The 25,176-nt window shown below is 38.8% G+C and overlaps 1 protein-coding gene across 2 annotated transcripts in view; it reads left to right on the plus strand.

The window, feature by feature from the left end:
* Nucleotides 1-2,727: 2,727 nt before the first annotated feature.
* The window catches only part of ZBTB41 (zinc finger and BTB domain containing 41), a 39,245-nt gene continuing 16,796 nt past the window's right edge, over nucleotides 2,728-25,176 (plus strand). The window contains exons 1-6 of one of the 2 annotated variants that reach the window (XM_045536313.1): nucleotides 2,728-2,813; nucleotides 3,861-5,100; nucleotides 11,575-11,782; nucleotides 12,507-12,576; nucleotides 15,210-15,357; nucleotides 22,446-22,575. In XM_045536313.1, coding sequence (XP_045392269.1) covers nucleotides 3,978-5,100; nucleotides 11,575-11,782; nucleotides 12,507-12,576; nucleotides 15,210-15,357; nucleotides 22,446-22,575 — 1,679 coding nt within the window. In that variant the 5' untranslated portion in view covers nucleotides 2,728-2,813; nucleotides 3,861-3,977. Of the gene's footprint in view, nucleotides 2,814-3,169; nucleotides 3,250-3,860; nucleotides 5,101-11,574; nucleotides 11,783-12,506; nucleotides 12,577-15,209; nucleotides 15,358-22,445; nucleotides 22,576-25,176 lie in introns of those variants that run through there. The other variant, XM_045536312.1, reaches the window with a different exon arrangement.

The raw sequence follows: 25,176 nt of genomic DNA on the forward strand, positions 1-25,176 counted from the left end.
TCTGAGAAGCAAAAGAGCTGACACTAGCAGAATGTGTTTTGAATACAGATGGACTCCAAAGCCGAAAGCATCCCACAATATTCTATGCTAATTCTATGGTTACCGACCTCTTGTTCCAGCTTTTGTTTCTCATGAATCTATGTGACACTATCAAACTCAGGCATAGTTATCACCTAAAAATGAGATCCTCTTCTCATCTCTCATCTCTGCTAGAAAGTAGCTTTTCCTGCTTCTTGGCTTTCCTCTCTCTACCACAGCATGACCCGTACAAATCTCTTCTGTTTTCCTGAGCAGCTGCACTCTGTCCTTCGCTTTGCACACCTCACGCACCCTGGGCACAACAAACGTCTGAAGTCCCACTGTGACTACCTTTTATGTTCAGCAGGCTCTGGAGAGGACTTGCAGGTCTCCTTCTTGTAGAGCATTATGCTAAGAAATAAATTTTTCTCCCTGTGTTACCACTTTGCCAAGCATGTGCTGCCCTTGACAAATGGACCTAAATCTTTTCAAAAGAAAGCAAACACAATATTTTTCTTTGTTCCCGAAAACTCCTGTAGCCCATGGCCTAATTCTGACACTCTCCCCGCTCCCTTCTACTTTGATCTCGAAGCCCCCATCTGGAACCTGCCTCAGTGTCCAGCCGTCAGGGAAGGTGTGTTCTTGCCCCTGTCGAATGCCTTCCTCACCCTAATGCAGTGTTTTTGCGTGTCTGGCCCACTTATTATTTCTACTAAGTGCTTTATTTACTTTACTCATTTATAAATCTTTTTATTTTACTCAATTTTTACTTTTTGTTCATCCCTGTTAAAAACATAACCCTCACTTCCTAAACTTTTATTGGCTTTATTCTTCAACCCATTACTATGTTCTTTTTATTCCTTTTCTTTACCCATTTTAGTTCATTTTTTTTCTTTTTCTTTCTTTTATTTTTCTTTCACTCTTTCCACACTAGATAGGTTAGGACCACAATGGAGAGGAAAGAAAGAAGAGTGTCTTGTGTCTAGTGGGGGAAACATATTAATTGGAAAACCCTCAAATAAATGTAAAATTATAGCTACGGTATGTCCTACAGAGAAGAGGTATGTGGTTTTATGAGAGAGTATGACTGGGTTATTAGTCTCTGCAGAGAAATTAACAGAAGTTTCCCTAAAGAAGAGGTCTCATAAAATTTATCAAATATTTTTCTGTACCAGTTGAGATGATTAATGGTTTTTCATCTTTCACTTTGTTAATACGAAGAATTACACATTCATTTTCAAACATTAAATTTTTTATTCCTCTGTTAAATCCAATTTAGTTCAATTGTATATTTCTCTTTCACACACACACACATAACTTGTATTTGATTTCATTTAGGATTTTTGCACCTAAGTTTGTGAGTCTCACCTATAATTTTCATTTCCTGCAATGTATTTGTCAAAGTTTGATGTTACGGTTATGTTTGTCGTTCCTCCATTTTAATTTCTTGAAGAGTTGTATCAAATCGGCAATAACAAATCCTACCAAAAGTTTCTCAAGTTTTTACGTGCTCTAATACCCATAGTTCTGCTGTATCATTTCTTTATTGTATGCTTCACTATTTCATAACTTGCTCTTGTTAAAATTTTTCCCATTTCTCTGGATTTATTTTCTATCTTGTGCTAATCTTCTGTTTTAATAAGAACTTATAATTATATATTTCCATCCATGTTCTAAGTACTAATACAATAACTTTCACTTCCAAATTATTCTTTTGATCTGTATATTTCCGATAATTTCTGTTATGTTCCTTTCAATTATTACTTTACGTATTTTGTTTTGTTTCTGATAATTCTAATATCTGCAGGCTTTGTATATTTAAAGCCTACAGCCACTGTTTTTATAATTCTTCTACTGTTTTAACATTTTATTGCCTTTTCAGTGTGGCCAGTTTTTGTGGGATGCGTCATACAGGTGACAGGAATCTTTGTCTGAATCCATGTGAATGTGAGTTTTTGCTAGGACTTTTCATGAAAGGTATTAAAATGTTATTTATTCTCAATCCCCAAGGAAAATCCGAGGCAGGCACGTTTCCCCAAATCTCTCTCTGCAGGAGGGGTACAGCTCCGCAGCGGTTCCTCCCCTCAGAGTTCGGTCCTCCTGCGTTTCCAGGTGTCCGTGTGCAAGCGACGCGGGGTGGGGTCTCCAGTGTGGCCCCCCCCTCCTGTTTTGTCCCTTCTTCACCTCGGGTCCCCGAAGGCTGCGGAAATCGCACGACCTCGGGCCGCGCCTTCCCCACACGGTCCTCGGACCGCGCCGGGAACTGTCACGAAGGCGGCATCTCGGGCAGTGGCTCCCAGAGCTGTCCTGGTGGATTTTCTTTTTTTGGTTTCCCTTCCTGTCCTACCAGTCGTACACTTGTACGTGGATTTTTCTGATTTTGTCTGGGAATAAAAAGTTACAATTTAGTGGCCGTCGCGTTTACATCTGGCCGTTTCAATCAGAGAAACACCCGGACGACAGCAGCTCGGGTCCCCAGGCGCGGACGACAGCAGCTCGGGTCCCAGGCGCGGACGACAGCAGCTCGGGTCCCAGGCCCGGACGACACCAGCTCGGGCCCCAGGCGCGGACGACACCAGCTCGGGTCCCCAGGCGCGGACGACACCAGCTCGGTCCCCAGGCCCGGACGACAGCAGCTCGGTCCCCAGGCCCGGACGACACCAGCTCGGGCCCCAGGCGCGGACGACACCAGCTCGGGTCCCCAGGCCCGGACGACAGCAGTCGGGTCCCAGGCGCGCGCCGGCGTCCGGCGCCTCCGGCAGCTGCCGTTCGGCGGATTAAGTCCGCCCGTGCGGGTGAGACGCGCCCGCGCTCCTGCGCCCCTGCCCGTGACTTCCAGCTTCCCCTCGTCCCGCCCTGTCGCGGTCCCCTCCGTGGCAAACCCCGGCGTCCCGACCGCGCCGGCCCCCGCCGCCGCCAAAACCCGGAGTAACGGACTCCGGGCGTAGCTGGGGCCTCCCGGGGAGCACGCAGAGCTTACAGAGCATGCGTGAAGAAGGGGCGCGCGCATGCGCATTGGTCCACACAGGGCCGCGCGCCGGTCGCGCCGGGCGGCTCGGAGGCTGCGCGCGCGGCTGACGTGTTCGGCGGCGGCGGAGGCGGCGGGGCTGGGGGAGGGGCGGGCGCGGGGGGAGGGGGAGGGGCCGAACCCGGAAGTGGGTAGGCGCAGGGGCGAGCGCGCCCGAGTGGAGCTCGGCGGCCGCGAGCCAGCGGGGGAGCCCTGCGTTCCCGGTAATGGCCCGGGGGGCGCTGGCCCGGGGCGACTGGGCGGGCCGGGTGGCGGGTTCGCGGGTGGCAAGCGCGTGGCCGCCTGGCCGGGGCCCGCGACAGCCCCGCCGCTGCCTGCGGTCGCCCCTCCGGTTGACCCCGCTGGTGCTCCGCGCCCCTCCCGGGGCGTCTGTCCCGGGGCGGTTTCGCCCCGTCGCTCGTTCCGCGAGCTGCGCCGCGCCCGCCGGGAAGGCACGTTCGCGGGGACACTCGCGTTTCGCGGCCCACGGCCTTATTGTCACCACCCCGGCGCCCCCAAACCGCGGCTGCAGCCCCCCGGCCTGCGCCGGCCGCGGTCCCGGAGGGATCCCCCCTTTCTGCCCGGTGATTTCCACCCTGTTCGTGAATCGGGCCCGGAAGGTGCTCTGGCTGCCTCTCAAATTATTCTTTTGTTGGCTGTCTCTTCTAACCCGGCCCGCCTTGCTCTCCGCCCCAGAATCTTGGCCATGAGTGTAACCTGTGACTTTATCATAATTTAGTTGTCATTTAGAAAGAATTAGCGGACGAATGCCGTCACCTCGTTTAGGATTGCTTTGCCGTGGAGTCGTTTTACGTGGTTCTCGCTCTTTTCGCAGACCATGAAACCCTGGGGCACGCCCCTCCGGAGGCTGTTATTCGAGACAATCTAGTTTTCCTGTATACATCTCTGAAGACACTTATGAAGTTTCTTGTTCTGAAATCGCCGTACTGCAATGAAGAAAAGGAGAAAGGTTACTTCACATCTTGATGAGAAGATCCATCTAGGCTATCATAAAGGTTCTTCGGGAGGAAATGTGGCAGTGGAGTGCGACCAAGTGACCTACGCTCGTTCTGCAGAAAGGCCAACTCCTGAGGCTCTTCGCTGTTATCAGGAACTTCCTCCCTCTCCAGATCAGAGAAAGCTTTTGAGTTCCTTGCAGTATAATAAGAATTTGCTGAAATATTTAAATGATGACAGGCAGAAGCAACCATCTTTCTGTGATTTACTTATCATAGTAGAAGGGAAAGAATTTAGTGCCCATAAGGTCGTGGTTGCTGTTGGCAGTAGTTATTTTCATGCATGTTTGAGCAAAAATCCAAGCACAGATGTTGTCACCCTGGATCACGTAACACATTCAGTTTTTCAGCATTTGCTTGAATTTCTTTACACATCGGAATTTTTTGTGTACAAATATGAAATACCTCTTGTTTTAGAGGCTGCAAAATTTTTGGACATTATAGATGCAGTGAAGCTGCTAAATAACGAAAATGTTGCCACTTTTCAGTCGGAGCTAACTGAAAAGGCATCACCAGAAGAAACACTGAATGAATTAACTGAAAGACTGTCACATAATCATCAGTGCAAATTCTGTAGTAGACATTTTTGTTATAAAAAGTCTTTAGAGAATCATTTGGCTAAAACTCATAGGTCCCTTTTGTTAGGGAAAAAACATGGGTTAAAAATGCTGGAGCGAAGTTTTTCCACAAGAAGATCAAAAAGGAATCGGAAGTGCCCTGTTAAGTTTGATGACACTAGCGATGATGAACAGGAAAGTGGTGATGGGTCAGACAATTTGAATCAAGAAAATTTTGATAAGGAAAAGTCAGATAGAAATGATTCTGAAGATCCTGGAAGTGAATATAATGCTGAAGAAGATGAGCTAGAGGAGGAAATGTCAGATGAATACTCTGACACTGAAGAACAAAGTGAAAAAGATCATAATGATGCAGAAGAAGAACCTGAGGCTGGTGATTCTGTAGGAAATATTCATGAGGGGTTGACACCAGTAGTCATTCAGAACAGTAACAAAAAAATATTGCAATGTCCTAAATGTGATAAAACATTTGACCGAATAGGTAAGAAAAGAAAGCTTTTCTCTCTTTAATGACTTACTTTTCATGGATATTTTAAAGTTGATAATTAAAAACTAAACTTTGAAAGTAACTTTTAAAAAGAGTGCTTAAGTAGGGAGGATACTTTGGTTTTCAATACAGCGTTTTATCATGTTATTTTAAATTTGCTGTGATTCAAGAACTAATTTAAGTATTTGTATTGGCTTTTATTTTTCCCTTCATATCCCAACAGTGAAAAATCATTAGATAATGTATTTGGTATGAAAGACTCCATAGTATCAATAATTGTAGAGCTTAGACTTATATGAAAATTTAATTTTTCAGATATAAGTGCTATTTTTGAGTCCTTAAAGAAAATTAGATTATATTGGATTTAATGATTTATATACTGTTTCCCTTTGTGTATGGTAATATACTCTTTGGTTATTATAATAATAAGTCAACTTTTTTCCTATTAGAAAAGAGTTTGTAGGAAATGTGTTCTCTAACCTTAAGTTTTATGTCCGTACATACTTAATTTCAAGATGTCTAATATTTGCTAGTAAAATAATTATACAAACTTATATGAACTGTTCTAAGTGAATTTTTAAATTTCAAAAATTAAGCTATTTCCATGTAAATTGAAGTTATGAAATTGTAAAATGTATTCTACCACATATAATGATAAAACAATACATAATTAGTGCAATCTGACCTGGTAAAATTACTTATACCATTTAATATATCCCCATATGTCTTGCAGTGTTGAGTTACTTATTTGTATAGCTGGAAATTGGTTTTAAAGGCACTGGTAATCATTTGCAATCAAAATATGTTACAGTATACACTGGCATAACAGTGGTAACTTCTTTTTGCTTTTTATGATGACTTTTGAAATATTTTTCTCTTTGAATCAGAATACTTTTGACAATCCCGTTTAATAATAATTACTATTTTAACTACGAGGCTCTGTGCAAACATGAATAAAATAACTTTTCTTGTGTTAATAGATTGGAAGAGCATATGTATACAAGTAACTTGTTAAAGACAGGCTGGATAAATGCCGTTGTAGAGATATAAACAAATACTATAAGGGTATGTATAGAGAAGAGAACAGCTTTTTGGGGTTGAGGTACATACCTGAGAACATTTCATCTTTCCAATAAACTTCTTAGGCTTTGTACTCTTAGCACATGCTTCCTGTATTCTACCTTAATTGACCTAATTTGACTTGGAGATGAGTAAGCAGGGATCGGTTCACAAATGGCATTGCAGGTCTAGCATGCAGGTCTCAAACTGACCCACTGAACACTATGCCTGCGTAAGAGATGCTGTATAAAGAGAGGGGTTCTGTGTTCAGGTAAGATTGGGAAGGTTGTATATAATTCACAATCTGTATTAACTCTACCAAATTCTCTAGTAAAGAAACCTGTTAATTTTGTTTAACCTAGCATTCCGTTAAATCATTTTACCACAAGACACTTTGGGGGTACTTTTCTTAATGTCCCAGGAAGCTAGAGTTTTCTGCCTATAATTTGAGAAAAGACTGCTCAAGATTAAGAAGCTAATATACCAAGAGGAAGGCAAGGCATTTTGCAGCGGTTTTTTTTTTTTTTTTTTTTAACCAAGTTCAGACCAGATAATTGTGGGAATCAATAGGTCACATTGTAGGCTTATTTCCGCCTACCTTTCTGAATGTACTTTACATTACACCCCTCTTTTGTTTAGCTGCATTAGGGCTGCTTACTTTTTACCTGCACTTTCTTATCTCCGTTATGTTAGCATATCTATGTCTATATCTTACTCTTACACCATGCCAGTTAAAAAGCATAAGTTACGGTGATATCACATTGCCTGCGTTTTTTGAATCCAGGTCTTGGGTGAGTCACTTAAACTGTTTTTGTTTCCTCATAAGTAAAATGAGATGATGCTAATAGTACCTTCTCAAGGGGGAGGGAGTTATTATGAGAATTAAATGGGATAGTTCTAGTGATCACTTAAAATGTTGCACAAAGTCTAGGTGTTCAAGGAATGCTAATTACTTACTATCTTTAATATATTTATTATGATCTGCCAAACTCTGCTAAACAAATATGAAATGATGTATTATGTGTCCTCAAGAATCTTAAGAGTTTAATGAGTACATGCAAAAACACAATCAAGTTACATCAAATATAATCTCATCAGTATAAGTACAGAGGACTAAGGGAATCAGGTTAGGTTTTGCAGATCAGGTAGTATTTGAGCTGAGACTTAAAGAATAGGGAAGAATTTACAAGGCAGAAGGACCAACATGTGCAAAGGCATTGAGGTGTATTGTGTTCTGGGCATTCATGAGGTGTGGTGGTTTCAAGGTGGGCAAGGAGGCATGATGAAAATGACAGGAGGTAAAGATGGGCAAGTTGTGAAGGTCAGATTCTGAATGGCTTGTATGCTATACAGGGGAGTTGAGACTTTATCCAGCAGGTGATCGAAACTGTTGAAAAAAATGTGACAAAGGAAACAGCTGTGTAAGAGTTTTAGAAAGATCGTGCTGGCTTCAGTGTGGAGAAGGATATTGGAAAAGGGAAAGGAAGGGATAAGAGCCAGAGAGATAGGAAGGATCATGTAGCAAAGGACCAGAAAGAGAATACAGCTTAGACTAGAAAGATGAGTGACATGGGGAATGGGATGTAGGATGAGGGTAGAGCAGAGAGTTACACTGAATGCAGGCTAAGTGGACTGGCGATTGGTGGAGTGAAACGGATATGTAGAAGAAGATTCATGTAACTTAAATGTCCTCTCATATCATCTCTATCAGAAGCCCTATTTATTTAAAAAAACAGTTCAAGGTCCACCTTTTTCAATCATCTTCATATCATCCACATTCCTTTAATGGGATTTAAAGATGGCGACCCAGATTTTTGGTTGTTATTTATGTCTTATTAGATCATGAGCCTGAAGGTTATGTATTTTACTCTGGTTAGTATCTTTAGTATCTCAAGTCATTTCAAGTAAGTTTTCAGTAAGCACCTGTTTGCTTGAACTAAGTTGAAAGGTTGGTGTCTGACTTGACTTTGGGCTTGCAAGAAGCCAGTTAGGCATCCTTTCTAAGCTTCTGACTTGGCTGCCTCAGAGTGTGTTCATGAGAGATGAATAAGCTCTGTGACCTTCTGGAACCATTAGCTCCGCAATATGTAATCTACCAATTTGATTCCATTACTTTGGATCTTTTATCCTTTCTGATGTATTTAATAGTTGCTTGGAGTAGGACTCCTGATCCAGTTATATTTTTCCTTAGGCTACCAGCTGTCCTCTCCTCAGCGAATTCTGATGCAAATAAGTCCTTTGACCTTTCCCCTTATACCAAAAACCTGGTGGGTAAAAAGGCAAAATAAGGAGTTGACAGATGGGGTGAGACAGAAAACTTGGATATTGTCTCTATAGAGAACTAAAATCTGTCCTTGGATTAAATTCACAATCTCTTCTAGAGGTAGAAAATGTTCTGTACCTGTTTTTAAAAAATGTGACTCACTTCCATCCTGACAGAAGTTCCACTTGGCTCTTAGTAGAGAAGGGTTATAACTTAATTGCATATTCTTTAGGATATGCCATATGAATATTTCAAGCTACACTTAAGATTTAGCAGTATAAGATATGTAATGAACTAATTTGGTGATGTTTCTCTTCATAAAAACTGCGTACAAAAATCTGACTGTGGTAATTTTGCATGACCCATATGAGGGAATAAAATCTTCACAGGGTCAAATTTGTTTATATGAAAATAGCTTTAGTTTATGACTCCTGATTTGAGACACAGTTCCTGTTGGGATTCAGTTCAGAAAAATGCTGTGGATAAAATTTCTTAATGTTATGTATTTTCTGTTGGCAATCAAAAATGCTTGGGTGTAGTTTAATATTCTGTGAAGGAATACTTTTTTTTATGGAAACTTTCATAAGTTTGAACATTTTGATTTATACATTATTATTGAATCCCCTGCCCCATAAAAGTGAAGAAACAGGTGTAGATGTTGACTTTCTTCTCAGGAATACCCTCCCTATACCCCTACCAATTATTTAAATGTGAAATTTATTTGAAGATGAAAATTTATTTTCCCACTAGTCACTGAAGATCTACCTAGCTCTTCTGGGTCCGGCATTTCCTCAGAAGTTACCTCTCCTGTTCTTGTTCAGAAATTCAAATCCATGGAGAGGACAATTCAAATGTTGCAATGCCTATGTGCATAAAATTTGAATTAGAAACTTAAAAAAGTCTTTAATTTATTTAAATTTCTATATTTTCATTGGTTTCTTTGCTGAATTTATTTAAAATGATTTTTAAAAAATCATTAGGTTTACTGAGCGGGGGTGGGGGGGGTGGCAAAGGCCATATATGTAACCTAAACTTTGATACCCCCATAATATGCTGAAATAAAAAAAAAAATCATCAGGTTTACCTAATTTTGGCTATTTCAGTTTAAATTTCCAAACTTTCTCATTTCTGTTCACTTGGGAATAAAAACGAAGAGATTTAAGCATTTAGAGGTTAATAAGTTATCTTTCAATCTTAAGAGTCTGTGCTAAACACATATAGTTAATCCCTAGTTAAGAATGGACCTGTTCCAAAGATCACTTATAAGGTTAGTTATTTAAAAATCAGACTCTGTAGTCTTGATTTGTTTACTTTCTTTTTTTTGTATTACCATGAGTGTGTATTATTTACATAATTTAAAAAGTGAGTTTTAAAAAAATAAAATGTGAAAACTTTCACAATCAAGGAAAACATTTTTTTTTTTTAAATTCCGTGTAGTGACATTTATCTTTTCCTAGTATTGTTAATAGATCTGATATCTTGAACCCAGCAGGGAAAGTGGTAGTGGTAGGCTGTGTATATGCATGTGTAAATAAGTGGTTGGCTATTGCCTTAGAGGTGGCAGCGAGGAAACAGAGATATTAGGTAATTTTAGCAGTGGCAAGGGGAAAAAAGCAAAGTCCTTCCAATGTTCTCAGGAGGCTAAAATCACTGTTTGATCTGTTACAGTGGATATTCATAAATCAGACTTACCCTTATGTATATTTGAGGCATACCTACATGTGCATATTGTGACTAGTAACCAGTATGATAATAATGGCTTATATTTTTTAGTGCTTACTGTGTGCTGGGGTGTTTTAAGTGTTCTGTATATTCTATTAACTCATTTACTTCTCATAACTCCATGAAGTATTACTAACTCTGGTACAGACAGGTTAAATTATTAGCTTAATTACGATCACACAGTTAATTTAGAGGGTGCCCAAACACTGACTGAGTTTTCTGATGTGTAAAATATACATAGACTATTACTATGGTCTGTACCTAAATACCTGATAGATTTTTCATTCATACTTTTGTTTTTCTTTGCCTGTGATTGATGTCCTTCCCCTTACCTTAAGGAAAATACCTTGGTTTCCTTTGTTCTAATGTGAGAAGTGCAATGTAATTAATTTTTAGATAATATAGTACTTATTATATACAATCATATAGATATGTCTAATAAATAGGTGAATCTATTTTATTTTATCGAGTAGACGACTAATTATTATCTCTTTTCCTCAATGGCCTTGGAGTAGTTGAGATTTTTTTCTAATTTGCATGATATATATAGGATGTATCCTTTTTTAAAATGCCTGACTGAAATGCTGTATTTTCACATTAGTTTCAGCCTGAAGAAAAAATTATTTATACATTTGTTGTGTAGGAGAGAGCAAAGCTAAGCTTTTAATTGAAAATTATTCTTCATATTGATTTTTTTTCTTATTTTTATTGCCTTTTGCTTAGAAGTAGCCTTCACTGAAATTTCTGCTTTAAGCTACTAGATGTGCACATTTACAATACACAGATTACACAGCAATGATAATAGACATCATTAAGTCATAACTTATATGTCAGATACTGTTCTCAGTGCTTTGTGTGTATGTGTGTGTTTGTTCTTACAACAGTCCTATAAAGTGAATACTATTATCCCAATTTTTCAGATGAGGAAAATTTAAAGAATAGAGAGGTTACCTGTCCAACGTCATATAGCCTGCTATTTAGGGAGCCAGGATTCAGGTCCAGGTGCATGCATCTAGGGATATACATAGTGAAAGTAAAGTATGAAAATAATCTTACATGAAGAATAGATCTTTTTCTAAAGGTTAATTTTAAATTAAAAAAACGCATTTAAAATTTTAAGTTCAGAGGATTTGCTAACAGTTTTCAGAAAATTTCCTAAATCTCATAATTTCCAATATTTGTGAACATGAATAATTGTTTTTTTAAATGACCCGATTTTTTGAGGAAAAGTATACTTTGAGCAGTAAGCCCAAAGCAGTTTTTAAGGTTTATCAGAGGTAGAAATTTAGATAAACTTTTTGCTTATTTTGTATGTGGATTTGGGTGTGCATTTTAAATTTGCTAAGTCATGAGATTTTATTCCATTGTCAAATTTCAACCATAGTGTGGCAAATGTACTGAATTTAATTTCTCTCTTTTTGCAGGGAAATATGAGAGCCACACCCGTGTTCACACAGGTGAGAAGCCCTTTGAGTGTGATATTTGTCACCAGCGATATTCAACAAAGTCTAACCTAACTGTTCACAGAAAGAAGCACAGTAATGAAACAGAATTTCATAAGAAGGAGCACAAGTGCCCTTACTGTAATAAACTTCATGCAAGCAAGAAGACTTTAGCCAAGCATGTTAAGAGGCAAGTATTATCTTGCTTCCATATTGTGCCTGCTAATTTAAATACGTAGAAAGCTTAAAAACATCTAGGAGCGCTTGTCTCCAATTCGTTCATTGCTTAACCTTTTGCAGAGACTACAAATTAATTAAGAAAAGAGCAGGAAGCGTTAATTTGTTTATATTTTTTATACATGCTATTGAGATGAAGTTTTTGATTGTTAAAACAAAAATATAGTCTATAAATAGTAGTTTAAGATACAGCATTTTGATTATCCTGTTTTCAGCCTTGGGTTTTGGCAAGGATGTCTTCAGAGGTAAATGGCTTTAGAACTCTAGGAAATTTATTTCTTATACTCAGCTTGTCTTTAACGTGTAAAGGTTTGTGAGATAAAAAATGTTTAGTACAAGATTGTATATTTAACTCTAAAAAATTAAATTTACTGAAATCTGGACTTAAAGAAATCAGGTGAATTACCTTGTAGGTTATCTATAAATAGCTAGGTTCCTGAATGTATTTAAAAGATAATTAGACTTTTACAATTTCTGCATAAATTCAGGTATCCATATAAATTTATTAAAATATTAATAATAGTGATATCTTTATTGTTAAAGAGCTTACATGTGCGTGTCTCCTTATGAAAGGAATCAGTACCTGATTCTTGTAATTACTATCAACAGATTCATATGGAATATTTATTTAAGTAATACAATCTTTTTCTAATAATCTTTTTATTTTTCTCTGATAGGTTTCATCCAGAAAATGCACAAGAATTTATTTCCATTAAGAAGACTAAGAGTGAAAGTTGGAAATGTGATGTAAGAGTTTTTAATTTGTATTAGAAAACCAAAGTTGCGGGGAGTCAGCTGCGCTCCCCGCAAAAGGGGTTTTATCTCTTTCTTCGGATCAGGTCTCTAAGTTGACCACGCCAGTTTGCAGGGAGTTAGCTACGCTCCCCGCAAAGAGGTTTTTTCTTCCGATCGGGTCTCTCAGGCAGGGGTCATCGCAAAGGATGAAAAAATAGTAGGAAACAGAAATAATAATAATAATACACAGAGCCAAAGATATAGTTTATAAAGTAAAGGTTTATGAAAATAGATAAAAGCAGGGTATCCGGATGGGGATATTTCCTCCCACTAGAAATATCTCCAAAACTGAATATCCACACAGGTATTTTATAGGGTAGGTACAGGCTCCCGTTGCCAAGGGCAACGGAATTCACATACTAACAGGCAGTTTGCTTTAGGGTCAAAGTCTTCTAAAAGGCAACTACAGATCCTTTAACTAACTCTAACTAGGGGAACAATGAGTTGTAAAATCTTCTTGGGGCAAACTTTAAGTTTTCTGATAAGGCTATTACTTCAAAAACCAGAGACATCTTGGCTCCGTGATTGTGTTCTTGGAGACAGAGATGATCTCAGAAGTCAACATGAGCTGTGCTTTGTGTTAATTACTTTAACCGCATGGCTCCTTCCGGGCCCGGCTTGGGCATTAGCATCTCTCTCTGATCAGCTCTCATCTCCGGGGGTCCTTGCCAGCTCTGGCAACCCACGGCTCTAGGAAGAGGCCTGCCTTGTCTTTCAAAACAGGTGAGAACCATAGGCCCAGCTTACAGCTGTCTCTTTGAAGTGCAGCTTTTACTGACCAAGGAGACGCCCTCCTGAGACGAGGCAGCTTTTGAACCAACACATTTCTTTTTTCTTTAAGGCAAAGCCTTATGTGACTTCTGAAATCAAATCTTGTCTCCAGAAATACAGGGGGCATTTCTATGACTCAGTATTCTTAGGCCCAACACAAAGTAAATGTAATGTTGCCTTTTGAGAAAGTAAGGTAATTAGGTTTTAAAGTAATATAATTTAGCTTACCTCACTTTTAGAATCTTTCTTTTCTACAAAGCTATTCTAATATTTTTTGTAAATTAAGCATGGTAGTTTAGCTTTTAGATGATAGACCTAAGAAGTGGAAATCCTAGTTTTTATTGTAATCACTATGCCATGTATTTGTAGTTGTGAATATAAACTGACATTACTGTTGTAGAGAGTATAAAATATTAGAATTCCCACTCATTTCTCGGTATCTGTTGCTGCATAATAAACCACCTCAAAACTAAGTGGCTTTAAACAATCATTTTGATGTCTCACCCTTTTGGGTGTCAGGAATCCAAATTTGGGGCGGTGATTTGCTAGGTCATTCTTCTGTTCCATATGGAGTCATCTGAAGTCACTCAGTTGTTTTGAGCTAGTAGATGATCCGGTCTTGTCTGGGGATACTTCCAAAGTGGCTCACTCGCACGGCTGGTGGCTGGTTTTGGTTGATGGCTAAGGTCTCAGCTAGGACCGTGGACCGGGAACTTCAATTCTTCTCCACTTTGGTATTTTCATGAGGCTACTTGAGCTTCTTTTTAGCATAGCAGCTAGTTTCCAAGAGTGAGTGTGTGTTCTAAGAAGGCTAGGTAAAAGCTACAAGACTTTTTATGGCCTAACCTCAGAAGTCCTGGAATGTCATTTCCACCACATTTTCTTGGTCAAACAAATCACTACAACCTGGGTAGATTTAAGGGAGAGGAATTAGACTCTAGTTTTCAGTGGGGGTAGTAGTAAAGAATTTGTGGACATCTTTATCTACTACACCTCTAAAATATTTTTTCAGTCTTTCGGGGAATATTGTTTAAAGGAGTCACCAGCTGTCATTTTTGCCTTCTTTACTCCAAGGATTCGATTTATATAGACAGCAAAATTCTTGCCATTTCTCTGATTTCAGCTTCTAGAAATTGTAGTTAATTATTAACTACAGTGTTTGAATCTGTATAAGATAATGTCTTCTCCTTACTAAGTTTCATCATCCTCAGCTATAAAATGATCATGATAATTTTATCTACCTCACAGGATTATTGTGAGAAATAAGTAAAATAATCTGTGAGTTCCTTAGCATTGTGCTTGGAATATGTGGTATTTGTTGTGGTGTTATTAGTGTTGCAGTCTACCCCGCCTTTTTTAAAACATGATATATGTCAAATTTCTTTAAAAGTTGTATCTTCTGACCACTTCAGGGATAATTTTGAAATGATTTCTTGTGGTTTCTTATTCATATTCTTAAGTATATGGCAACAATAAAAAAGCCTTTTATTCCTGACATATAAGAGACTGAAATACATACTTTATGGATTTGGAAATCCTGACTAGAATTAAGATAGTAAGATTATTTTGTAGCCTATTAGAAATGTAAAGAGTTGAAACTCAGCTAACTTTCTTACTAATTTAAAATAATTCCATGCTATATTTCTTCCAGGGCATTTTTTTTGCACAATTAGAATTTAATTTTACTTTTTGTAAGTTTTCTATTGGGAGAAATTTTCCTTTACTTGAACGTATGTATATTTTTTCTCATTATGAGCTTTGTATTTTAAGTTTTAATTTAGGTTCTCTTACATTTTATCTGCATTTTTATTTAGATTTGTAAGAAATCTTTTACCCGAAGACCACACTTGGAGGAGCATATGATTCTGCATTCTCAAGATAAGCCCTTCAAGTGCACCTATTGTGAGGAGCATTTCAAATCACGGTTTGCACGGTTAAAGCATCAAGAAAAGTTCCATCTGGGTAAGTAAGTTACTTTTTCTTAACGCAGTCATAGCAGTTATTGATTACTCCATCATGCTGGTGGAGCCTGCTACTGTTGAACCACGCTTTTTCTTTTAAAAGCCTTGTTTAGAGCAGTTTTATGTTCACAGCAGCATTGGAAGAAGGTACAGATAGTTCCCATGTGCTCCCTGCCTCCGCACATGTACAGCCTCCCCCACGATCAGCTCCCCCACCGGAGTGTGCATTCGTTACAGCTGGGGAACCTGCACTGACATGTCATTGTCACCCAAAGTCCGTGGTTTACAGTAGGGTTCACTCTTAAGGGTTGGTGGTTGTAGACAAATCTACAGTGACATGTATCCATTATTATAGTATCATGCACAGTAGTGTCACTGCCCTGAAAGTTCTCTTTGCTCCCCCCGTTATCTCTCCTCGCACCAGCCCCTGGCAACCACTCACCTTTTTACTGTCTCCATAGTTTTGCCTTGTCCAGTATGCCATATAGTTGGAATCATACTCTACGTAGCTTTTTCAGATTGACTTCTTTCACCTAGTATATTGCTGACTAATACAGCTGGCCCTCAGAATCCATGGGTTCTGCACTCATGGATTCTGCCAACTACGGATCAAAAGCATTTGTAAAAAAAAATACAACAATGAAAAATACAAATTAAAAATTTAGCATAACAACTATTTATGTGGCGTTTATATTGTATCAGGTATTGTAGGTAATCTAGAGATGACTTAAAGTATATGGGAAAGTAATGCACAGTTTGTATGCAAATACTACACCATCTTATCTAAGGGACTTGAGCATCTGAGAATTTTGGCATTTGTGGGGGAGTCCTGGAACCAGTCCCCTTTGAATACCTAGGGATGACTGTATTCCATTGTCGGGATACTCCATAGTGTATCCATTCACCTACTGAAGGATATCTTGGTTGCTTCCTAGTTTTGGCAATTATGAATAAAATTGCTGTAAACATCTCTGTGGGGGTTTTTGTGTGGACAGAAATTTTCAACTCCTTTGGGTAAATACCTAAGAGCATGAAGGCTGGATCAGATGGTAAGTGTATATTTAGTTTGTAAGAAACTGCTGAACTGTCTTCCAAAATGGCTGTACCATTTTGCATTCCCACTAGAAATGAATGAGAGTCTCTGTTGCTTCATGTTTTCACCAGCATTTGATGATGTCAGTGAATTTTGCTCCATTAATCTATTTGTCTGTTTTTTTGCCAGTGCCACACTGTCTTGATTACTATAGTTTTATAAGTAAGTCTCGAAGTTGCATAGTGTCAGTCTTCCTACCTTATTCTTATTCTTGAATGTTGTGTTGGCTATTCTGGATCTTTTGCCTTTCCATATAAATTTTAGAATTAGTTTGTCAATATCCATAAACTTGCTGGGATTTTGATTGGGATTGCATGGACTGTTTAGATGAAGTTGGGAGGAACTAGCATCTTAACAATATTGAGTCTTTATGTCCATGAACATGGAATATCTCTCTTTTATTTAGTTCTTCTTTGATTTCTTTCATCCAGGTTTTGTAGAGCTTGTGTATGTTTTGTCAGCTTTATATCTAAGTATTTCATTTTTGCGGGTTGTTGAACCACTCTTGGAGAACTTTGAGTACTGGCTTAGGCAAAGGAAGTCATATAAATTGGGACGAGTACTGTATATGTTACAGTTTCTGGAGATGAGTCAACATAATTTCCTTTTTTTTTTTTTTTTTGTTGGCAGATGTGTCAGGTCAGTAGACACAAACTGTGCATTTATTCACAGCTGATTGTTGGATAGGTTTTTTTAGTGCTTGGGATAAGGCATTTTTGTTTTGGAAATGACCCATTTTTCAAGGAATGGAATAAACTTAGTATATTTTGAATTCAGTATTGTATTTGATGAATTCTCTTCCTAATGCTTATTACCGTATAGACATGTGGTCTAGAATTTCAGTGGTCCCCAACCTTTTTGGCACCAGGGACCGATTTCATGGAAGACAATTTTTCCGTGGACCAGGATGGGGATGGGGGGTGGTTGTGGGATGATTCAAGTGCATTACATTTTGTCAGACCTCTCTGCTAATGATGATCTGTATTTGCAGCCACTCCCCAGTGCTAGCGTCCCCGCCTCAGCTCCACCTCAGATCATCAGGCATTAGATTCTCATAAGGAGCCACAACCTAGAGCCCTCGCATGCGCAGTTTACAGGAGGGTTTGCACTTCTATGAGAATCCATTAATGATGCTGCCACTGATCTGACAGGAGACGGAGCTTGTGTAGTGATGCAAGTCCTGGCGAGTGGCTGTACATACAGATGAAGCTTCACTTGTTTACCGGCCGCTCATCCCTGTTGTAGCCCAGTTCCTAACAGGCCACGGACTGGGGGTTGGGGGTCGCAGGTCTAGCTGATAGTATCGTTTGGTAAATTTATGACAGTTAATCCCAATAATGAATGATTGTCATCCCAGATAGACACTTTTCCCCTGTTCTATTCATTGCTTTTGTAACAACTTAGATAAAAATGTATACTTCATGCTTATGAAATTTCTAGATGACATAAAGCTGTCAGGGGCATTTAATACACCAGAAAATGAAAATGTGAAAAAAAATCTGTATGCTATGCAGTAGGTCAAAACAAATTATGTTAAAATTAATTAAGAATAAATACAAAGTTGTAAACTTACGGGAATGATCTGACTTTTAGTCATTGGGTCTTAAAGAACTATTAACATAAAATGGTACGTAATCCAAACTCCTCATTTTACAAATAGGCTTAATAGTAGAGGCTTTTTAGATATAATATGAACCAATAATGTGACATGATTGACAAAAATCAATGTAGTTTTAAACTATATTAATAAAAGTGCATGTTTCAGAATTAGGGAAGTAATAGGCTTATTTTGAACTGATCTAGAAAATTGTGTAGAAATTTTCTGGATACCACATTTAAGATGGGTATTGACAAATATATATTTTAGAGGTGGGTAATTATGGTGATATAGGGTCTTAAACTCATGTCATGTGAAAAATTTTGAAGGATCTTGAAATACTCTGTCTGGAAAAAGGAGATAGATCAGCTGTCTTCAAATACTTTCAGAGTTCTATTGTGCAACAAGGGATACTTAATCCTTGTGATTCTAGTATATAAGACTAGTATAAGCTGGAAGATGATTATTTATCTTTTTAGCTTAACCCTCTTGGAATTGCCTTTACTAAGTTGTTCTTTCAGCAGGGCGCACTGGCTCACGCCTGTAGTCCTAGCACTCTGGAAGGCAGAGGCGGGAGAATCACTTGAGCTCAGGAGTTGGAGACCAGCCTGAGCAAGAGCGAGACGTGGTCTCTATAAAAAATAGAAAACTTAGCCAATGTGGTGGCCACGCCTGTAGCTGGAGCTACTCAGGAGGCTGAGGCACCTGAACCCAGGAGTTTCAAGTTTGCAGTGAGCTGTGATGACACCACTGCACTCTAGCCAGGGTGACAGAGCGAGACTTTGTCCCACACACAAACACACAGTTGTTCTTTCATAGGATTCCACCTCAGCATTTCTAAGACGCAGTCATATAAAAGAAGTTTTTACAAGTTACCAAAACTGTAGTTGGAGACATGTTCATGATTACGTGTTTCATGTGAGAAATTTTTAGAGATTAGTTTCAGGAAAAAGAAGTTTTTATTGGTGAATTGATGGCCACCTTTCTTTCTAAAATTAAAACTTTAGGTAATCATCTTGATCTTACCTTATAGAAATATCTTAACAAAATATAGTAATTTTTATGACTAACAAATTTGCTTCTACCTTTTTTTTCTGTTCCTGATTTTCTGTTTCAACTTTTATTAAATATATCATTTAGTAAATAAATAAACATTCTAATAAGATTGGGTAGAAATTCTAAGGTGTAAGTTTAGTTTCAATGTAAATTTTTTTAAATGTTAAAACTTACAAATGAAAGTAAGTTGCCTTGCACAATAGTTACTTTCCCATTAGTGAAAGTATACAAGCATATAACCATATGCTAAACTGATCGGCTGTTAAAGCTGGTGGAGATGGCATTACTGAAAAGTGGTTGAACTGCAAGATTTTTCAGCATATCAGTAATGAGAAGTGTTCCTGAAATGCTAGGCATTAAGGTTCAGCTAACCTGCTATTTCATGTTCACTGAGAAAAATTTACCCAAGGGAAGTACATACTACATTCAAAGTAGTAAATATTTATTGAACAACTGCTAACTATATGATTAGCTCTGTGTTAAGGTCTGGGGATACAGCTCCCGCCAAGTTAAATTACAGTGCAGTGGGCAATCAAGACAGTAAATAAATCATTACATTATAGTGCTGTGCATACACAGATATTTTGAAAATGACTGCGTAATTCATATAATTTTTAATAAGAGTTGACATTTACTAGGTTAGGTTGACATTTACTAGACGAAGAAGTTTAGTAGGTCTGGCATGATACAGAATTGTAAGTCGAACACTTCATAGCCAGGCTTGTTTTCTAAGTCTGACTTAGCTACTTAACATATGATCTGGAACACCCTCACAGATTTCCAGTTCCTCATTTGTGTAATGGCATTAATAATACCTACTTCATAGACGTTGTGAAGATTAAATGAAGTAATAATGTATAAAAAGTGCCAGATGTAGAGCCAGGCACGGTTTGCATTCTCTTTCTCTGAGTGTTATCTTTTCTAGTATTATAATTATTAATATTTTCAGGACTTTTGAGAAATACGGCTTATGAAATAGTAGCTTTGCATTTTGGGGCCATCATTATTTAAGGGAAAAAACAAACCCAATAGAATATTGCTTTGAATATTTTATATCTCTGTGTATACATATATATTCACGTGTATTTTATATATACATGTATGTATATATCTATACATATGTACATACACGTATAAAATACTCAAAGTAATATGCTATGTTTTTTCCTTAATGCTGTTCAAGAATATTTAATGTTATATATACATCATTTTTTAAGCTTCTTTTGCATCACAACTCTGTGCTGCTTTACCCTTGAATTACTTCATGCTTTTGATAAATAGATCATGAAATTGGGTGTGTATCATGATCAACTGGAGGGCTTATTAAACACAGATTGCCCAGAGTATCTGATTCAAGGGCTGGGGAACCTGTGGCCTTCTGATTTCCAGATTGTTCTTTTATAAGCATCAAAGGAGGCAAGAAAAGTTTCATTTTTCTCTGCTGAACCCCTTTTAATAAAAGGATTTGTTCTGTAAAATTTCAGTCAAAAGGCTGCACTTAAGGACCTGGAAGGCCACAAGTGCCTTAAGGCCATCCATGGCCTCAGGATGTGTTTTGCCAGCGAGTCCGGGTGATGCTGGTCCAGGTGACCCAGGACTGCTTTCAATTACTCGAAGCCATGCTCGAACTATCTATATTCAGATTATGTATTCTGTTAAGTCAGAGGGAAAGGTATCTAAGTACTGTAATCTGGACAGTTAAGGGAGAATTTTTAATATATCTGTATTTATAAGTATAAAAGTTATAGTTTGGCTTTAAAAAGTTGGCTCTTATAATTCTATCCTATCTGAAGAATTGGCATGCAGATCTGCTTTAGTTAAAGTTCCCAGCTTGGCTCCGTAAGTAAAAGCTCAGAGAAGTTCACCTGCATGCAAAACTGGGTATCCAGTGTAGGGAAAACAGGAGTTGTTATTTTCTTTGAAGAACCCTGGTAAGTGACTGAACATGAAAGAGAATGCTTCCTCTCTCCCTTTCCCAGCTGGAGCCTCCAGCTGCACATACAGTTATTGCTTTAGAAGAAATTTTGCTAGTAGATATTTCACTCTTCACCCAACACACATTTCCCATAATAAGCGCATCTTGGCTCTTTTATTTACTTTATCTGTTTATTTCTGACTATACAAATACTGATTCTCCTTTTCCCAGCTTCTTGGAGCCGTTTTTTTTTTTTTTTGGTTGCCGAGTGGTGGAGAGGTTTTTTTTATAGTACTTAACACAGTGCATAATGTGAATTAATAATCAATAAACACTTGTTGAATGAGTTAATACATGACTAAAAATTCAGATCTCATGAAAAGTGAAATATTAGAGATATTAAATGAGAATATGTTAAAAGACACTAATATGATATACAGAGGTCATCTCTAATCTCTAATGTGCAAAACATGTTGAAATTTACCCAGCGCTGTTGTGACTACCACGCAGTTTTGCTTATCGATACATTTCTTAATCCCGGTGTCCTAGCTCCATTTTTTTCCAGTGTGCTATTATGTTTGCTTGTTACAACTGTGGTCCCCAACTGCGGCCCGTTAGGGACCAGGCTGCAGAGCTCTGCTGCAAAACCCGCCCCCGCCATCCATGGAAAAATTGTCTTCCACGAAACCGGTCCCTGGTGCCAAAAAGGTTGGAAAAGATTGGGGACCACTGCGTTAGGATATCTTCTTCATTTTGTCTTTCCAAATTCTGAGACATCTTTGAAGTGTACAGCTTCCTTGAACTGTATTTACTTCTTGTTCACACATCCTTTGTCTTTCTTTTAGTTTGTCATTCAGTAGGACACTGTTCTTTTCTCCAGTTGTTTATTTGGTGAAATCATGGTGAAATTTAGAATCCAGCAAATGTCAATATTACTATGAGAATTCTGGGCCTCATTTTGTAAGACTAAACAGAAATGTTTCACAGTATTTTGAGTCTACTCAACATTACTAAAAGCTTACTAGAAATTGTAGTGTATTTCCAAACCATGAACTCTCTTAGCTCTGGTTTTTATTCTTCCAAAGTTTATTATTACCTCCTTTTCCCAGAAATTTAGTATGTAGCATTTTCTACTTTGTTCCATTGTGATTTCACTAAGAATTGGCAACTTCCATTTATTGGTTTATTCAGCATTTATTATATGTCTGTCAGATGCCAAGCCCTACACTTGGCTCTAGGGATATAGAAATAATTGTAGCTTGTCTTCTAGGAATAAACAATGTAGAAGAGAGTACTATAAACAAATAATTGTAGTGTATTATGACCTATGCGATAATAGTGGTAGGCATAAATTTATAGCATACCTATTAAATTTAAATTAGTATCTACTCTTTAAACTTTAAATGCACACTGTTTTTTCCTTTTTAGGTCCTTTTCCATGTGATATATGTGGTCGCCAGTTTAATGACACTGGAAATTTGAAACGCCATATAGAATGTACTCATGGTGGAAAGAGAAAATGGACTTGCTTTATCTGTGGAAAATCAGTCCGAGAAAGGTGAAGAAATATCCTCACACCCAAAAAACTGAGTACTCTTATGTAGAAAAAATCAATGACTATGGTTTATAAGGGTTAGAGGAGCATAAGGCACAAAATACCTGAATTACGCTTTAATTTGAAATATGAGGGAAAAATTACGTGAAGTAGCGTAGAAGAGACGGAGTCAAGAGTTGCAGGTTTAGATGGTTGACTTATCATACATATGTTATCTTTTTCTGAAACCCCACTAAAAATACATTGAAAGTTTTTGTTTATTTTTTAAAGACAGTAAGCTAAAAGACACGGAGAACAGAAAAGTGACAAGAATGACACAGATTTGGAAGCTACAAAGCAAATGGATCGGTGGTAATGGACTTAATGGATCTGAGAAAGATATTAATAAATCCCAGAGTGGCAGTAGACAAGTATGAGAACCTAGTTTACATGACAGAACCCGCAGAAGGTGCAGGGACTGGCAGTGTGAGGTACCTCTGGGAGGGGGTGAAGGAGAGGCGGGACAAGGAGCACGAGAGCAGAAACCTTACAAGTTTTAGAAGTTAGATCATTGGCTTTTGATTCCGTTGTACCACCCACACATGCGTTGCTACTGGGCACCTCTCCCTCCCCTGACAGTGTTGCCCAACTGGAACACGCCATGTTACGCCATTGGACGCATTCGGGGTGCTGAAAGCAGTGAGCCCCAGGGCGTATCCCTGCCAGTATCTTGGCTTTTAGACTTTCCCCCCAGACTGTTCCCTGAAAATCTGAGCAACATAAGGGCAAATATATTTCCTAACAAGTGTTATACCCAGATGACCTTCAGTGAAGGCAAAGTCATCAAGACCCGCCATGTTCTTTTACCTTCTTACCTACTTTTTAGCCTTTCACACTTAATCATGAGCAGATAGTCAAGGATTACAAGATACAAGGAGGGGAACTTCACCATGGATGATAGAGTTCAACACAAATGGGAAAAAAAATGAACTTTAAGGGAACAGATTAGGAAGGAAGAAGAAAACTTTAAAAAAAGAAGTAAACAATTATTATTTTTTCCCCAGTTGAGGATACAGAATCCACTGGAGTAATATTTTATATAAGCGGATCACGCAAATAGTAATTCAGAGCTGCCAGAAATTCAAAGCACGATGGGCAAAGTACAGACATGGGTGGGAGGGCTGCAGGACAAAGAATAGAGCAAAACACAGAAATATAAGGAGTAGAACATGAGAGGTCCAGGCAAGTGCAAAATCTGAATATTAAGAATTCTAGAAAGAGAGAACAGAGAAAATACAGGGGGGAAAAATCATCTTTGAAATAATCCAGGATGATTTCCAGAACTGAAAGGCATGAGTTGCCAGGTAGAAATGATCCATCAAATGCTCAGGTCATTGATGAGACTAGACCTACACCAAGGCACATCACTGTGACATTTCAGAATACGAAAGGGAAAGGGAAATTTGTATATGCTTCTAGGGAGGGAAAAAGTCCCATATATTGATTAGAATACTTGGACTTTTCTTAACAGCACCACTAGAAGTAGGACCATGTGATAGTACCTTCAAAATTCTGAAAGAAAATAATCCCCAACCTAAAATTTTTTTTTTTTTTTCATTGAGACAGGGTCTTACTCTGTCACCCTGGGTAGAGTGCAGTGGTGTCATCATAGCTCACAGCAGCCTCAAACTCCTGGGCTCAAGTGATCCTCCTGCCTCAGCCTCCTGGTAGCTGGGACTACAGGCGCTACCACACCCGGTTAATTTTTTCTATTTTTGGTAAAGGTGATCTTGCTTTTGCTCAAGCTGGTCTCAAACTCCTGAGCTCAAGCGATCCTCCGGCCTCGGCCTCCCAGAGTGGTAGGATTACAGGTGTGAGCCCTCTCGCCCGGCCTCTCCAACCTAGAATTCTATCCTCTGTCAAATTAATCAAGTCTAAGGATAGAATAAAGACATTTTATAGGTGTCAATCTGCCTTTAATGTACTTTTTCTCATAAAGCTACCAAAGGGTTTGCTCCCCCCAAATGAGAGAGTAGCCCCCTAAAGAGGAAGACAGGGCCACAGGAAATAGGAATTCTAACATGGAGAGAAGTGAAGGAAATTCACAGGGGTGGTGAATGACGATCCCAGTGTGTTGGCTGTGCATCGTGTGTAATGGGTGGCCTGTGCGGTGGGTGGTGTGACTGAGACGTGACGAGGGCTGTCCCGGCCAGACCCTGCGTGCTTCCTCCTGTGACTGGGGAACAGAATGTCAGAGTAGGTCTTACTTCGTGTCTGTACTCTGCCTTTGTCTGGTACCTCCCTGTGCTGAGGTTCCTACTCTTTATTACCTTTTGCTTGATTTAACTGAGGTTAAATTCACAGAAATGTTCTTTTTTGAGCTATGCATGAGAATTAGAGGTAGGTCATGGTAGGCTTAGAGGCATAATCTACAGAGCAGCCTACTCACCCTGGCTGTATTTCTGCCGAACTTTCGGTACCTGATCTACGCTAGCTCTGTCAGGTGCTCCAACTATGGTGAACCCTGTGTTTTCCAGTGTTTACTCATGATTTTTCCCACTGATGTTCCAGAAAGGACTCTGATTACCTCTCGGGGAGGATACACGTAAACTCCAGTCCAGGCAT

This window comes from Lemur catta, chromosome 23 (genome assembly GCF_020740605.2).
Source record: "Lemur catta isolate mLemCat1 chromosome 23, mLemCat1.pri, whole genome shotgun sequence".
NCBI classification, from domain to species: domain Eukaryota; kingdom Metazoa; phylum Chordata; class Mammalia; order Primates; family Lemuridae; genus Lemur; species Lemur catta.